This window comes from Rhincodon typus, chromosome 9 (assembly GCF_021869965.1).
Source record: "Rhincodon typus isolate 14 chromosome 9, sRhiTyp1.1, whole genome shotgun sequence".
NCBI classification, from domain to species: domain Eukaryota; kingdom Metazoa; phylum Chordata; class Chondrichthyes; order Orectolobiformes; family Rhincodontidae; genus Rhincodon; species Rhincodon typus.
Genome location: NC_063340.1, coordinates 26,603,536 through 26,620,033, shown reverse-complemented (window position 1 = coordinate 26,620,033; position 16,498 = coordinate 26,603,536). Strand labels below are relative to the sequence as shown.

The 16,498-nt window shown below is 41.4% G+C and overlaps 1 protein-coding gene across 1 annotated transcript in view; it reads right to left on the bottom strand.

The window, feature by feature from the left end:
• Positions 1–1,346: 1,346 nt before the first annotated feature.
• The window catches only part of myo6a (myosin VIa), a 224,349-nt gene continuing 209,197 nt past the window's right edge, over positions 1,347–16,498 (bottom strand). The window contains exons 26-30 of the mRNA XM_048600957.1: positions 13,689–13,727; positions 9,959–10,062; positions 6,245–6,376; positions 5,322–5,537; positions 1,347–3,172 (exon numbers count right to left, since the gene is read on the bottom strand). Coding sequence (XP_048456914.1) covers positions 2,973–3,172; positions 5,322–5,537; positions 6,245–6,376; positions 9,959–10,062; positions 13,689–13,727 — 691 coding nt within the window. The 3' untranslated portion in view covers positions 1,347–2,972. The remainder of the gene's footprint in view (positions 3,173–5,321; positions 5,538–6,244; positions 6,377–9,958; positions 10,063–13,688; positions 13,728–16,498) is intronic.

Here is a 16,498-nt window from a genome sequence, read left to right as displayed (position 1 = left end):
AACATCATAGGTGATATGAATTTAAAACATTGCCATTCAAAAGAAAAGACTTAACCCATTTAAGGTTATTTGTTGCCTAGGACAGGGTGCGTGAAATGGGACAAATTTGCAGATTTTTTTCAAGCAGTTGTCTTTAATGTAAACCAAGTCTGGGCACAACTCGCTTCTGAAATCAGAATTAATAAGATTAATTGAAAGGAATTATTACTTTGGGCAATGAAAGACGGAAACAGAACTGAAGTTTATGGAGATGGTCAAATTTTCATTGAGAAGGGAATTTGTGTGGTTCCTAGTAGCAAGGAGAAATGTTTTGTCTATGTTTAATTTTATTTCCATAAAATAAGATCAGGTCAGTCCAATAGTACTAATTTGGAATAATTTTGAAATGATAAAAACAGGATAAGGCGCAATATAGCAAGTCATATTCAGGGGAAACAGCTCCTTTAAAATAAAAATGGTATTTCATAATTTAGATCAACTAAGGAGCTTGCTTGATGTTTTAAAAATGTGATCATATTGGATTGGGCATAACAGTTCCTCTTTTGAATGAAATGAATAGCCATTACTGTTGTATTGATGGAAAAAGTAATTCAGAAAATAAATTAGAAACAGAATACACCAAATGGGATTTTTTTTCTAAAATTTTGATTTTAGCTGAATTACAATAAATAATCCTGGAGCAATTGAAAAAAAATATATTCATCGAAAATCAATGTATATTCTAGTCAGTCAGCAAAGTTGAGTTAATTAATTCATAGCTTTCTCTTACTGACACTGTGTCCAGATTTGACATAGATTTTGTCTATACTGAACAATAAAGGAAAACACGTGATATCCAGGGCACCAGCTTAGACATGGAGATTTTGCACCTAAAGGGGATCATTTGAGAGACAAGAAAACTTCATACCAGATGTCATGCATGACAGGGTATTGCAGCACTGCTGGAAACGTGATTTGTCACAACTACATATTAAAATCTATAGCATGTTCACACTGAAGCTCGTGTTTCAAATACAATTATCAATAGCACAACATGAACCAGTTAACATAGCTCACGATAGTGAGGAGAGATTTCAGATCAAGGCATGACATACAATTCATTGACAAACTGACTGAAATAATGAGCATAGAGTCAACACACTGGAAACCCTCATGAAGTCAAGTAAGTGATTAAAGAGGAGGTCATTGACAATGCTACCAATGACACATGCAACAAAAAAAGTACTGCAAAATGTGCTAGATATTCAAATCCCTCCCTGGCTTCACAAAATGAAACAGTAACATAATTTACCAGAAGATTTGGTACCATCAGCAAAAGGCACAAAGACTAAACATGCTGCAAGACATCAGGTAAGGAATGTGTTTATTTTCTGTATGTCACCATTGAAAACAGATCATTTACAAATCAAATTGTAAAACTGTAAATTTTAAGAGACTTTGTTCCAAGAGGTCCAGAAAGAATCATGAAAACACAAACTGTTTTCAGGTTGAGCTTGTAGATCAGATTATTAGACAATCACTTTGCACATTTGAAATCATAAATAAATAACCAACCTACTTACAGCAACTTCCACACAGTTATCGAGTTTGACAAAGTCTAAGAGATTGTGGGTTTCCACAAAAACTACAACTGCCATGCAGTGCAAGATTATGCTAGCCTATTTTTACAGGCTACCCTTTTCTTACTCCCTTGTTCTAGTTAATTGTACACAAATCCCATTTGCACAGATAATGTGTTTCCTTTCTTTTAAATGCAACAGCTATGGAAGGATAGAAATTATACACAAAGAGCCAACAGACTACATTTTTGACTGGGAGTTGGTTTCACCCAAATCTCCAAAAAGGCAACTTGTCACCATTAACCTCAGTTGGAAAGATTTTCTGCATATGGCTTTAGTAAGCTGGGATGGTGAGAGGAGTGAGATCAATTTGTACTAGAGATATTAGAGAAAAGGTTGTGATCCTGCTCATTCCTAAATAATATACTTCTTTCATGGTAAGCTAAAGAAGATACACCTCAATACTTAAGTAACCAAGGATAATGCAAGATTCACCAATTGTTTCCAGTAACAGATTGTAAGTTGATGGGTCTGGTGCAAAAGCATTGCTGTTTCAGTTTTAAGATATTATTTCACTTTCGGAACAGCATTTACAGGAGGTCAGGGATTCAATTACCAGAGTACACAAAAACACTTCACTACACAAAAGAAACATAAAATTAGAAGTTAATAAAACAAAGTTCTACAATTAACAAAATCCATTTGGGTCAAAGAGGTACAACATGATTATTCAAAATTTCAGGACTTGAAATAGAGGTAATCTTCTTTAAGAACCCAATATCAGGACCCACTAATTATAAGGGTTGCAGGTTATTTCATAGTGCCTGAAAACTGCAACCTTCAAGTATAACTTTATAGTCTAGCTGTGAAATGTGTTATCAGTGTTTAAAGTACTGAACTGGGGTTTTTAAACTGTTTGTTATGCAGAATAGCAGCTGCTCTCATTAAGGTCTTTTACAAAGCAACAAATAACATCTAACAATTCAATCAAAAGTGATAGCATGCAGATTTTTAAACTTCTCTGGATAAAACCATATATTTCCCAACAAATAGGATTTTGAAAGAACTAACACCATGTAGATCAGCCACCTTCATTCTTTGCTTAGTATTGCAAATATCACTGTGGCACTTTTGAATAAACTGTGATTCACTACAGATGTGTTATTCTTGATTGTTTACCACACAATTTTAAGGAAATAGGGTTAGTGTCACTGAATATTATTCCTAATTTTATTTGATTAGTTTTACTCATTACCATTGCACAACAGTTCTCATGAAATCTAGAAGTTTAAAAAAACATTTATTTCAAGCTCAGATTTATTTTTATCAGGGAGAAGCATTCTTCCCTTTGTTCCATTCGCAACTCTTTTCCTTTAAGCCACTACTCATAATCAAGGCAAAATCTATTCCATTCTAATGCAGAAGGTTCTGTAGCATTGCTGTGGCATAAGTGGGTCTGGCTTGCTTGCTCTCAATTGCATTGCGGAGATATGTGACTCCACCACAACGCTCCCACACTTCTTCAAACTGCCGTGGTAGGATTTCAGCTCCCCGCTTCCGAGTGAGCCCCGTCTCATCCAGGCTTAGCTCACACATCTCCATGTCATCCTTACCTAAAATATAATGCAGAAATACTTCATGAAACCTACATGAAAGGAGAAAGCTGATCTTTCTTTTCTAGAAAGAAACAAATGCAGGTAGCAAATCCTAAAAGCAGTAACATTAGATCCCAAGGCTTGAACATACCTTTATATAGCATTTAATAAAACTTAAAAGTTTCTCTACTGGCTAAATGTCAGCATGCCAACAACGCAATCAAGGATAATCATAATTCTAGTGATTAATAGTGGATCTAACTTTGTATTATGCCTCCACGTGAAATAAAATCTAGGCAATAGTAACCACAATTTATACTGGGACGAAATGCTGAAAATTACAGTTAATTGGTTAACCTGGATGAATGCAGAATTCAACTGAAGGGGGTGGGGCCTGTGGTACAGTGGTTCTGTCCTTACCTTTGTGCCAGGAGGCCTGGGTTCAAGTCCCATCTGCTCCAAAGCTGGGTCATCGAATGTCTGAATAGGTTGATTAGAAACTATTTACAAATCAAATGATTTTAAGGCTGAGAGCGCCGATTGGTGCCACCTTGGAGTGATCTCTACTTGTTTATCAGCTCAAGCCTGAATTCTTTTACCAGGTCTTAATGCGTGCCAACACAAACTGCTTCAGAATCTGAAGAGTTTCAAACTTTATTGAACACTCTGGAATCATTAGCAAGTATCTGCATTTCCCACCTTGTGTTGAAGGAAAGTCATTGATAAAGCAGCTGAAAATGGTTGGAGCCTGAACATGGTCCTGATTGACAGCAACATCCTGGTTGGCCTAAACAACTAACAGCATTTCCCTCTATATTAAGTATGACTAACCAATAGGGAAGTTTTACCCTTGACTCCCATCGATTTCAATTTTGCTAGGGGTTCTTGGTAGCAATTTTGATGACATCATCACGTGATTGATGACTGACAGTATACTTATGGGAGGGGCAGGTAATTAACTAGACTGGAGTTGTGATGCTTTTTGCAGGAATGACATATAGGTCAAATTCCATACTGTTGTGTAGATGTTGGTGTTGAGCTGTATTGGAACCTTTGGGACTTGGGGTACAACTAGTTCTGGAGTACCAAGTCTTTAGCATAACATTCAAGGCATTGTCAGGGTACACAGTCTTCGCTCTATCATGGGCCCTCAGCTGTTTCTTGATATCTTATGGAGTGTATTGAATTGGGTGAACACTGGCATCTGTACAGCCATGGACTTGAGAATGCCAGGAAAGTTTTTGTTTGAGATGTCACCAAGATGACGGTCAAGGGGAGCCCAGTTGATTTAGAAAGCTTAGACAAGGTACCATGTGAGGCTGCTCTACAGGATTAAAGCCTATGGTATTAGCGGTGACATATTGAGGTTCACAAGGAGGACATTGGAACAAAATAGTGATAGATGGAATGAATCTGTTTGGAGACTGGTAACAGCTAGTATTAATATCATTGCCATTCATGCTTATTGACGATTTATATGTTACTATTAGGTATAGAATCTAATATTTACAGATGATATGAAGATACATACAAGTGGTAGGACTGTAGACAATGCTCCAGTATTTTAGGCAAACAGGAGATCAGGCTATTTAAAAAGAACAGAAAATATGCATACTCTAGAACAGTACAGGGTTATAAATGAGAACACAGAATAATATTAAACCATCTTTCATGTGGGAAAACAAAACATTAAAGAAGGTAGAGAAAGATGGATCTGGGCATTTTAAGAAATAGATCTCTAAAAGGTCCATGAACACTCATTTAAAAATAGCTAGAGGACATACAGCAAAAACAGTAAAAAGAAAACTTTCACCCTACTTCTTAATTTAAAATTTTACTTCCAGTCATATTACAGTGCACTTGATGTTTTATTGGCACCAAGACGTTTCCATACCAACTATTCAAGGATACAATTAACCTGCCAAACCAGACACAAGCCGAGGAAGAGTCACCGGACCCAAATGTTAACTCTGATTTTTCTTCATAGATGCTGCCAGACCTGCTGAGCTTTTCCAGCAACTTCTGTTTTTGTTACAAGCTTGTGTCAAATGGATTAGAGATGAGGCTTTATAATAATAACTAACAAATGCGAAGGTTTGTATAAAGCAGAGTTCATGCATACAGTTCACAGAAACACATGAGAGCGGTCAGACCCCGAAACACCTACCAGCTACCAGGAGTATGGGGGCTTTGTCTGGGTGCAATTCCATCTGACGTGCAATCCATGGTCCATCAAAATGGGCATACCACCAGCCTTTCTTCTTGTTCTGGGGATCTTTGTACTGGTCAGCTGGACGGATAAATGGGATGCGGAAATAGCGCTGTGTCCGATTCTGAGTGATCTCCTGCTGCCTAGCTTGTAACTGAGGGGGATTCTGCTGAGCTGTTGCAAATGAATAACAATATTTCATGACAATATGGGTCAGACATACACTTCAGAATTAAACTAGCAGCTGTAAGCAGGAATGAAAATCTTCAATAATGTTGAAACAGCAGACTTCCCAACCCCTTCAATCCCGCAATTACTGTTTATTAATTATAGCTTTTGGAAAACGTACAATTTGTACTTCATTTTCTTAAAGCTTTAACACAAAAAAAGCCATCCCAACGTGCTTTAGAGGTTGAATCAGAAGAGACCATCAACTGGCATTAAAAAAATTTGTTAAAAAGAAAGTTAAATGAAAATAAAAAGAAAATGTGCATTTACCAGGTACTTCTCATGATTTCAGAACAGCCAAAGCCCTCCAGTCAATTAAGTTTGTTCAACGCATAATGCACTGTTTTGGTCTAAGAAATGTCAAGTTCAAAATGTTCCAAACAACGTGAAATAAGAATCTAATCTTTTTCTTTTAGTGATGTCTATTGGAAGGTAAGTATTGGCCAAGATACAGGGAAGAAATTTACTGATATAGATCCAAAGTAAGAAGACCAAGGAGACAGGGAAGCAAGCAGAGTGGGAAGTCCAAAAATAAGGAGAGCAGCAAATACTAAAGTGACCCACAGACCAATCATCAAAAAGCCATGTGTAAATAGAATCCACATATTGATAAGTTCAAATTTCATTATGTGCTCAATTACTATGGTGCTTACCATAATCAGTGATTGATTTTGGAGCTCGTTGTTCTGCTTCAGTATTGCGCTTTTTGTTCCTGGACTTCCAGGCATGGTAAACCTTCAGCCGCCGATGGAATTCCTCCCTGCATGCTGCCAACAGCTCAATATCTGCAGTAACATACATGATTGAGTATAGTCAGATTCTTCAAGAAAGGACGGGGATGTATTCCTTCAAGGAAGATCTCATTCTTCATTGACATCCAACCAGGAAGAGTTTTCCTGTTGATCATTTCTGAAAGTGCAATAACGAGGGGAATTTTCCCAAATTGATGAGACAGGCAAGTTCTTGCAGAATTTTGCATCTACAACATTGAACTGAAGGAAACCAAAGCTGATCTAAAATTGCATGTTGGATCAGCAGTTTAATAGTGGAGGTGGTCAAGAAACCCAGACGAGATGCAAAACAGAGTGTTTTGCAACAAACCTGTGGAATTTAATTGTGTATCTGCAGATATTGTGCCAGGTAAATGGTAATGAGAAGGGAAGGCCCCAAAGACGAATCGGTGGGGATCCAGAAACAATGAAGCAGCTCTGACTATTACAGTGTAATGGATATTAGAACTGAGCAAGAGGCAGTTCCACTTAGCTAGAAAAGGTGGAAAAGGGCTTAGAAATAAGATGGAGTCATGTTGGCCATAGGTTACAGCAAGGATGAAAATGAGCAAAGGTTAATTCCCCACAATCACAGTCACATGTGTCACTTATGACTTTCGTCAGGGCCTGGCAGATCTGTTGCTACGATGGAAACAATGATCAGTGAATCAACCAAAATTATTGGAAATTTGGGCATGTTTTGGGGCATTTAACACAGTGGAGGTGGAATCAGAGTTTCCAACAACACAGAGGTAGATGGGTTATTGATGACAATGGTTTTGAAAACAAAGGACATTGTCAGACAGAAGTTGGGAAGTCAGCATGTTCACAGGAACAAATTGAAAGCAGTAGGTGGTGTGTCTCAAAGGCAAGATGAGCAAGTGCGAGGGGGCACAATCATAAACAGTAGAAACTGAAGAAAGACAAGTTCAGTCTGGAGCAAGGGGAGCCTTTTGCAATGATGAGGAACTCTATGAACTTATCACATGAGATAGTGGTCGTGAAGACAGATCTGGGGCAAAGAAATATAGCTTAATTAAACAGTCAGCAATCGCGAAAAATAAAGCAGAGGTCAAGTTATTCAATTTTCACAGTTAGCAGTGTACAGATTTTTACACAGCATAATGCAGTTCTTGTGATGAATGGCTAAACCCAATTATATGTCAGATACCTTCAAGGGTACACTTGAGATGAGAATGGGGTTTGGGGCATGCTAGGCTACTTGACCCTGGCTAGGGAATCAAATGTAAATGTGATCGTAATGATTAAGCAGGTGCCACATCCGTATTGTGAGAAGGTAGTTTGGATTCAGAAAGTTCAGAAATCAAATGAAGAGGGTGCCCAGCGGAGCACATAACATTGTCCTGCTCTGTTAACTCAACATTATTACAAGTACGCAGCTCTTCCTTGAGGTTTTCCTGGCCCAGTTGATGCTTTGAGAAAAAGGATTATTTTATTAAGAGTTTCCATCTCACTGAGGAGGCTAAAGCATATACACAGCAAACTGCTCTGAAAACACTGCTCATATTTTGACAGTTGTAGCAATAAGCATCCCTTCAGCTAAGGCAATCCATCGTATTTTAAAACAAACAATATTCTAAATAGAAGAATGCATAACATTCTAAAAGTAAAAAAGTCAATTTGCCCAAGCTCCTAATGTTAAAAGACACTTTGAAAAAAATCCAGGTTCCAGGAATTCACATTTTCACCACAAAACTATTGAATTCTTTGATTAGTCATACCTGGTGTACTAGGTAGCTCTGAAATTCAACCATGAGTATTTGAGAGGTATTGCTGATTGACAAACAAATACAGGAGGTAGATACATTACATTCTCCCTCCTTCAGTGGTAGAGGTAACGAGTTTGTAAACAGGTTGATGGCTGTGGGGAATGAGGAATGCAAGGAGATGGTCTCAGATAACCTTGTCTGTGACTGGGACAAAGGAACCAGATGCATTAATAATGTGTAGGGTGGAGAGGGAGAACTATAATTATAATAAGGATGGGGGAATTATAATTACTTGGGGAAGAAGTTTGGTGAAGACAGCTAGATGGTAAATTCTCAGTAAATTGTGAATTGGCCCCTTATACTCGTGAATCTCCAATTTTTTTTTGTGGTCAGTAATGAAATCTAGAGTTCTAAAAGCTAGAGACAGATTGTCCACACCGTGCTGGTCTTACCTTTTCAAAAAAACTCTCCCCCTCTAAAGAACTGTCTTGACACTGGATGTTGACAATAAAAAAAATCTAAAATTCTGGGTTATGCACACAGCCATTGAATTAGAATTTCATTTGTCACATGTGCTCAAGAAAGTAGTATAGAGTTCAGTGAAAAGTGTACAAAGTCACCGTTCGCAGTGCTGCCTTAGATACAAGGTACCTAGGTGCAACATCTCAGGTACAAGGTAGAAAAATAAAGAAATAAAAAGTTAAAAGCTCAGCATTACAGTCCTTCTTAAGTGCTCAGCCATGCTGGGCTTACAACCCCGCAGATGCCAGGAGACCTCAGGCTGTCTGCTCCCAACACTGCTGCCCGTTGGGCTCACCAGATGTTCTGGACCTCAACAAGCCAAAGTCCTGATCTGGGTCCCCAGCATTTAACATGCTCCAGACCTCGATGAGCCGCGATGCCACTGACCACCAAAGTCTACTCCGTGACCCCAGCCGCTGCCATTCTCCAGACCCTGACAAAGCCACGATGCTACTGCTACCTCCACGACAGAACAACAGCCCTCTAATATAACTGCCCAATCCACCATGTCATTCAAACACACACTGTCTAATTTTAGAACTATCATAGTTTCAGACTGAAGTAACAATGAATTGTGACTCCCGAAGAATGTGTCCACCGGATATTAATCTGCAACACAGATAACTTTGAAGCAGTGTAAGCTGTGTTGTTGATTCATACAGCACAAGAGAGGCCCTTTTGGCCAATTGGGTCTATACCAACAAACCATACTATACTCACTTCCCAGCATTTGGTCCATAGGCCTGAATGTTATGACACTTCAAGGACACTTCCAAGTACTTTTTAAAGGTTGTGAAGTTTCCTGCCTCAAGTATCCTCTCAGGCAGTACATTCCAGATTTCCATCACTTTCTAACTGAAAAAAAAAATTCTCAAGTCCCCTCTAAACCTCCTGCCTTTCACCTTAAAATTGTGCCCGTTTGTTATCGACCCTATTACAGGGAACAGCTGCTTCCCATTCACCTTCTTTATGCCCCTTAACCTTGTACACCTCAACCAGGTCCCATCCCAGTCTTGTCTTCTCCAAAGAAAACAACCCATGCCTATTCAGCCTCTCTTCTTAGGGAAATGCTCAAAGTCCTGATGCAAAAGTCCCCCTCCAGTGCAATCACTATTTCTGTTATCGTATTACTGTCATTCTTGTCATTCTACTGTACATTGATAAAGCATAAATGATAACAATTCTACAAATTAGTTTAATGGAAATATACTGATATTAAACAAAGACAAAGACAATCTTTAGATAGGATGCACTGCCTTAAGTGAAAATCAACTGGGGCTTAAATGGACTTGTGCCATGTACTGAAACCAATAGGAAAACATTGTCGGATTGAGAGCCTTCTTACCACAAGAGGTATTGATGACATCTCGCAGTTCAGCATATTTCCATTTGGTGAGATCATATTTCTTTGTGCCAGCAGCAGCCTTAGTAGCCTGGACCTCAGGACTTCTGTTGACAAGGAAGATAACCTGTTGACAAAAGAACCAACCCAGTGCCACTTGGGCATACAGTGCACAGACAATGGGAGAAGAGTTGGCTATTGTGATAGATTTTAAAATTTAATTTCCAAGGGGGTGGAATATTTATCAGTGCAGAGAGAAACAGACTTGACATTGAGACCAAAGACTCTTAACTTTGCATCTGAAGGGACTGTTGTTATCACATGGGGGAGGAGGACAGAGTGGAACTGATGGTGAAGGTGCTCAGAACAAGACAGGAGTGCTAATAGTGGTAAAGGAGCGATTTAAATGTAAATAGGTATTAATGGCAGGTTTGGATAGTTGACAGTATGTCAGCTCTGCTGAGACCAAAGGCAGCAAGCTTAAAAACAAGATGTGCAGGCAGGGGTGAATGAAAATGGATGACAGTATTGTTACTTTGGACTTACTTAAATTTGAGTCCTGATGGTTGCAACATGCGTAAGCAAAAAATGAGGTGCTGTTCTTCAAACTTGCATTCAATTTTGCTGCTACACCACAGCAGGCTTCGGATGGAAACAATAGCATGGGAGAAAGATGTTTTATTGAAATGGCAAGCAACTGGAAGGTCAGGGTCTTTCTTATAGAGAGAAGGTTTACTACAAAATGGTCATCCTGTCTGTATTCGATATTGTCAATATAAAAGAGGCTGCATTGTGAGCAATGAATGCAGCAGACTAGATTGAAAGAAGTACAAGTAGATCACTGCTTCATTATGGGGGTGTTTGGAGGCTTGGACATTGAGAAAGGAGAGGTAAAAAGTCAAGTATTTCACCTTCTGCAATTCCATGAGAAGATGCCAATTTGGAGGCAGAGGAGATGGAGAAGTGGATGAGGGTGTCAGGGAGGGAACTTCCTTGCAGAATACTGACAGTAGAGGACAGGGATGAGTTTGTAGTGGCAATCTGCTGCAAATGGTGGAAAAGTCAGGGGAGAATTCCTTGAATGTGGAGGCTGCTGTGGAAAGTGAGGACAAGGAGAACTCTGTTCTTGTTCTTGGATGGAGGGGAAGGGCGAGGGCAGAAATGCAAACACAGCTGACAGCCATGTCAACTCTGGTAGGGAGGACGACTCCTTAGTTGAAGATAAAGGAGAACACATTGGAGGCATTCCTATCGAAAGTAGAATCATCAGAATAGATGCAACGGAAGCAGAGAAATTGGGAGAATGGAACGGGGCCTTTGTGGGAAGGAGGGTGTGAGATGTAGTCAGGTTAACAGGGTAGTTGTTGGGTTTGTAGTGGATATTGAAGAGACTATCCTCAAGATATGAAATCAGGGAAAGAGAAAAAGATAGACGTGAAAGTGAGAGAAGGAATGAGGAAGACCACTGTTTGCAGAACAGTTTTTGATAGATTTGGAGTATAAGTTTGGTAATGCCAAAGGCTCTAGTTCTGGTGTGTGAACATAGACATATCCATTGAGCTGGTTATATCTTCTGCCAAATGAGACAAATTCTGCTCCCCCAAACAAATCTCAATCACACTGCTATCTGCCTCTACGAATCCACTACAATTCAAACAAACCACCTTCCTTTCAGTTCCACACCACCACTAGAACATCTCCAATTGGAGACTAAAGATTCCATATTTAACTGTCAGAGATTTAACAATACATTACGATTAAGAAATCACCTTAGAATGTATGAACATAAAATGAAAAAGATCAAAGCAGTTCTAAATCTATCTGAAATGGTGATCATTAAAAAATGATTCTACGCTCCAAAGACTCTCACAGGTGAAGTAAGTAAACCTCAGTCTCTTCATTAGAGCTAAAAGGTAGTTCCAAAGAAGTACAGAGTAATTGCCTAAACAGAAGGATTTCAGGAACATCAGTGAGTTGAAGGGCCAGTTATTCTTCTTTGGTGGCGTTGCTTGAGGGACAAGAGTTGGCAAGGATATCAGGAACTCCCTGCCCTAACCAGCTCTTTAATCACATCCTGAGTTTCACGAAAGCCACTTGAACCATCAAGAACACTCTAGTTCTATTTGTATCCATTTAGCAGCAGTAATACTTCCAGCAAACAGAATTTCTCTATGTTGATGCTAATCAGAACTCTGTTTTTCTGGACACTAAACAAATGAACAACAATAGGCTAAGCTTTTATCAAGTTTCAAAGTGTGTTTAACCAGGAGTACCGACTGTAAAGAGATTCACTGCAACCATCATGACACTCTAACTTTACTTGGTTTAGGTCTAATGGATTCATTGCTCTTTCCTCAAAGTTTGGAATTAAGGATCCCACTGTTCGAACAATCCGCGGTAATTAAATCTCTTTCCTGTAGCATGCAGCATTATAGTAATCTAGCTGAGACCCACTGCATTTTTCTATGTTGTTTGTTTCTTAAGAATGAGGCAGCTGGTACATTTTCACACACCATTTACACTAGAACATTACCTGGCCCCTATATTTGAAATGTGCTCATTACGAGGAGACCTGGCAACAGTGGAATGTTAAAATGCACATTCTGCACGTGCCAGGTTTTCCTAGAAGAATTGTGGGACGTGGATGCTAGAGCAGCTTTGAAGGTTGCACTGCTTTTCCTTGGTCTAACCTTGAAGCAATATTCAGAAGCAAAATTTTTAATTTCACAGCTTTTATTGCTCTACCAATCCAAGGGAAAGACTTCCACAAAAAACAAAGGGGGTTGAGTGCATGATTCAACATTAATGAAGTTCTCACTCTTTTAGGCAAGTTAAATCTCAATTAAATTTTCTATTAAAATAAAATCTAAAAGGCCCACCTGGAAAGGGAAACCAGTATATATTTGAAAATAAAAAAGAATTCTGAGATAAATGAGTGGGGAGTGGGATTAATTATATAGCTTTTTCAAAGAGTGACTACATGCACAATGTGAATATGCTGTAATAATTTTAAATCGTTGATCAAACAACAGAGGCTCATGACTCATTCTGGTTCAGTACCAGAAGATGTGAATCTCAAAAAACAGACCAGTAACTGTAATGAGAAAGATCAGGTCCAGTAACATTAGCATTCAAAAACAATGTACACCCATAGTTGGCTGCAGAAAAATTACATCAAGATAGATAAGTTCCTTAACCTCAAATTCCCCGATAAAATTTGTTGCCATGGATCTTACAAATTTGTATTCTGTTGTTACAAACTGTAAACTAATTTTCCTATCATGGAGAAAATGGATTGCTCAACAGTCTCTCTCATCAGCATGAGCTCAAGCTCCTTTACAGGAAGTTGATGTCGTGCACAGTATTATATTAATTGAAAATATTTTTGGTACCATTTTTCAAAAACATTAAAGCAGCTAAAGCTTTGCAAATTGCTTTTTGGGAGAAAACAAAATTAATCCAGCATCCATTTAACCCAACTCCTAAATGTGCATCACATTATCTCATAATAATTGTGAACAACAATATAAAGCCATACAATTAACTAACCCATCAGTAAAGTTGCATCTGCACTTTCCACCAAGAGCCCCAGCCGAAGTAATATGTTTATCCTAATTATAGGTAGTGGCCTAATCAAAATTTACTGTGAAAATATGCATAAACCCAGAGTATGTGATTTTACATGAGCTGTTGGTATCTCAATGCATGTTTTAAGCAACAAGATGTTACCTACCTAGCCAGATAATCTGACATTTCTTTGGCCATTTCTTCCCTGTAACATAAACAAGCATGTTTGTAAGTAATTGATACATGATTCAGAATCATTACACTTCTGGGAAAGTATTTAAGATGATTTGACATTAACAGCAAATAGGAGACTGAAAATGCATTTAGTTGAATGGTAATAATTAGAGATATGTTGATAAGTCACTCATACAGATTGCTCAGACAACTCCTGTACACACAGAGATAGTAGGAACTGCAGATGCTGGAGAATCCGAGACAACAAGGTGCAGGGCTGGATGAACACAGCAGGCCAAGCAGCATCATAGGAGCAGAGAGGCTGACGTTTCGGGCCTAGACCCTTCATCAGAAAAGGGGGAGGGGGTTTTGAAATAAATAGGGAGAGAGTGGGAGGCGGATAGAAGAGGGATAGAGGAGAGGATAGGTGGAGAGGAAACAAACAGGTCGAAGAGGCGGGGAGGGGGCCAGGAAAAAGGTGAGTGTAGGTAAGGAGTTAGGAAGGGGATAGGTCAGTCCAGGGAGCGGGATGAGGTTGGTCGGTAGGAGATGGAGGTGCGGCTTGAGGTGGGAGGAGGGGATAGGTGGGAGGAAGAACAGGTTAGGGAGGCAGGGACGAGTTGGACTGGTTTTGGGATGCGGTGGGGGGAGGGGAGATTTTGAAACTTGTGAAATCCTCAGTCCTCTGTGTCAGTCCTCAGTAAAGGGCTCACCTTTGTCCCCCTCCACCCACAGATCAACGAATACCGCTCACGCTTGGACATAGAGCAGTTTTTCCGCCGCCTCCGCCTCCACGCTTACTTCTTTAACCGTGAACCTAACCCTCCCTCTACTGACCCCTTCTCCCGCTTCCAACACACCCCCTCCTCCTGGACACCACCCCAAGGCCTCCTACCCTCCCTCGACCTCTTCATCTCCAACTGCTGTCGAGACATCAATCGCCTCAACCTCTCCACCCCTCTCACCCACTCCAACCTCTTCCCCCGCAGAACGTGCAGCCCTCCGCTCCCATCCCAACCTCACCATAAAACCCGCAGACAAGGGAGGTGCAGTTGTAGTATGGCGCACTGACCTCTACATCGCCGAGGCCGGACGCCAACTCTCCGACACCTCCTCCTACCGCCCCCTTGATCATGACCCCACCCCTGAGCACCAAACCATCATCTCGCAAACCATCCACAACCTCATCACCTCAGGTGACCTCCCACCCACGGCCTCCAACCTCATCGTTCCCCAACCTCGCACTGCCCGCTTCTATCTCCTTCCCAAAATCCACAAACCTGAATGCCCTGGTCGACCCATTGTCTCCGCCTGCTCCTGCCCCACCGAACTGATCTCCAACTATCTCGACTCCATTCTCTCCCCCTTGGTCCAGGAACTCCCTACCTATGTCCGTGACACCACCCACGCCCTCCACCTCCTCCAGAACTTCCAATTCCCCGGTCCCCAACACCTCATCTTTACCATGGACGTCCAGTCCCTCTACACCTGCATTCCCCATGCAGATGGCCTTAAGGCCCTCCGCTTCTTCCTGTCCCGCAGGCCCGACCAGTCCCCCTCCACTGACACCCTCATCCGCTTAGCCGAACTCGTCCTCACACTCAACAACTTCTCTTTCAATTCCTCCCACTTCCTACAGACAAAGGGGGTAGCCATGGGTACCCGCATGGGCCCAAGCTACGCCTGCCTCTTTGTAGGTTACGTGGAACAATCCCTCTTCCGTACCTACACCGGCCCTAAACCCCACCTCTTCCTCCGTTACATTGATGACTGTATCGGTGCCGCCTCGTGCTCCCACGAGGAGCTCGAACAGTTCATACACTTCACTAACACCTTCCACCCCAACCTTAAATTTACCTGGACCATCTCTAACACCTCTCTCCCCTTCCTGGACCTCTCTGTCTCCATATCGGGCAACCACCTCGAAACCGATATTCATTTCAAGCCCACCGACTCCCACAGCTACCTAGAATACTCCTCCTCCCACCCACCTTCCTGCAAAAATGCTATCCCCTATTCCCAATTCCTTCGCCTCCGCCGCATCTGCTCCCAGGATGAGGCATTCCACTCCCGTACATCTCAGTTGTCCTCGTTTTTCAAGGACCGTAACTTCTCGACCACCGAGGAGGGGAACGCCCTCAACCGTGTCTCCCACATCTCCCGCACCTCATCCCTCACACCCCGTCCAAGCAATAAAAACCAAAAAAGAATCCCCCTCGTCCTCACGTACCACCCCACCAACCTCCGGATCCAACGCATCATCCTCCGACACTTCCGCCATCTGCAATCCGACCCCACCACCAAAGACATCTTTCCCTCCCCACCCTTATCTGCTTTCCGGAGGGACAACTCTCTCCGTGACTCCCTTGTCCGCTCCACACTCCCCTCCAGCTCCACCACACCCGGCACTTTTCCCTGCAACCGCAGGAAGTGCTACACCTGCCCCCATACCTCCTCCCTCACCCCCATCCCAGGCCCCAAGAAGACTTTCCACATCAAGCAGATGTTCACCTGCACATCTGCCAATGTGGTATACTGCATCCGCTGTACCCGGTGTGGCTTCCTCTACATCGGGGAAACCAAGCGGAGACTCGGGGACCGCTTTGCAGAACACCTATGCTCGGTTCGCAACAAACAACTGCACCTCCCAGTCGCGAACCATTTCAACTCCCCCTCCCATTCCTCAGACGACATGTCCATCCTGGGCCTCCTGCAGTGCCACAACGATGCCACCCGAAGGTTGCAGGAACAGCAACTCATATTCCACTTGGGAACCCTGCAACCCAATGGTATCAATGTGGA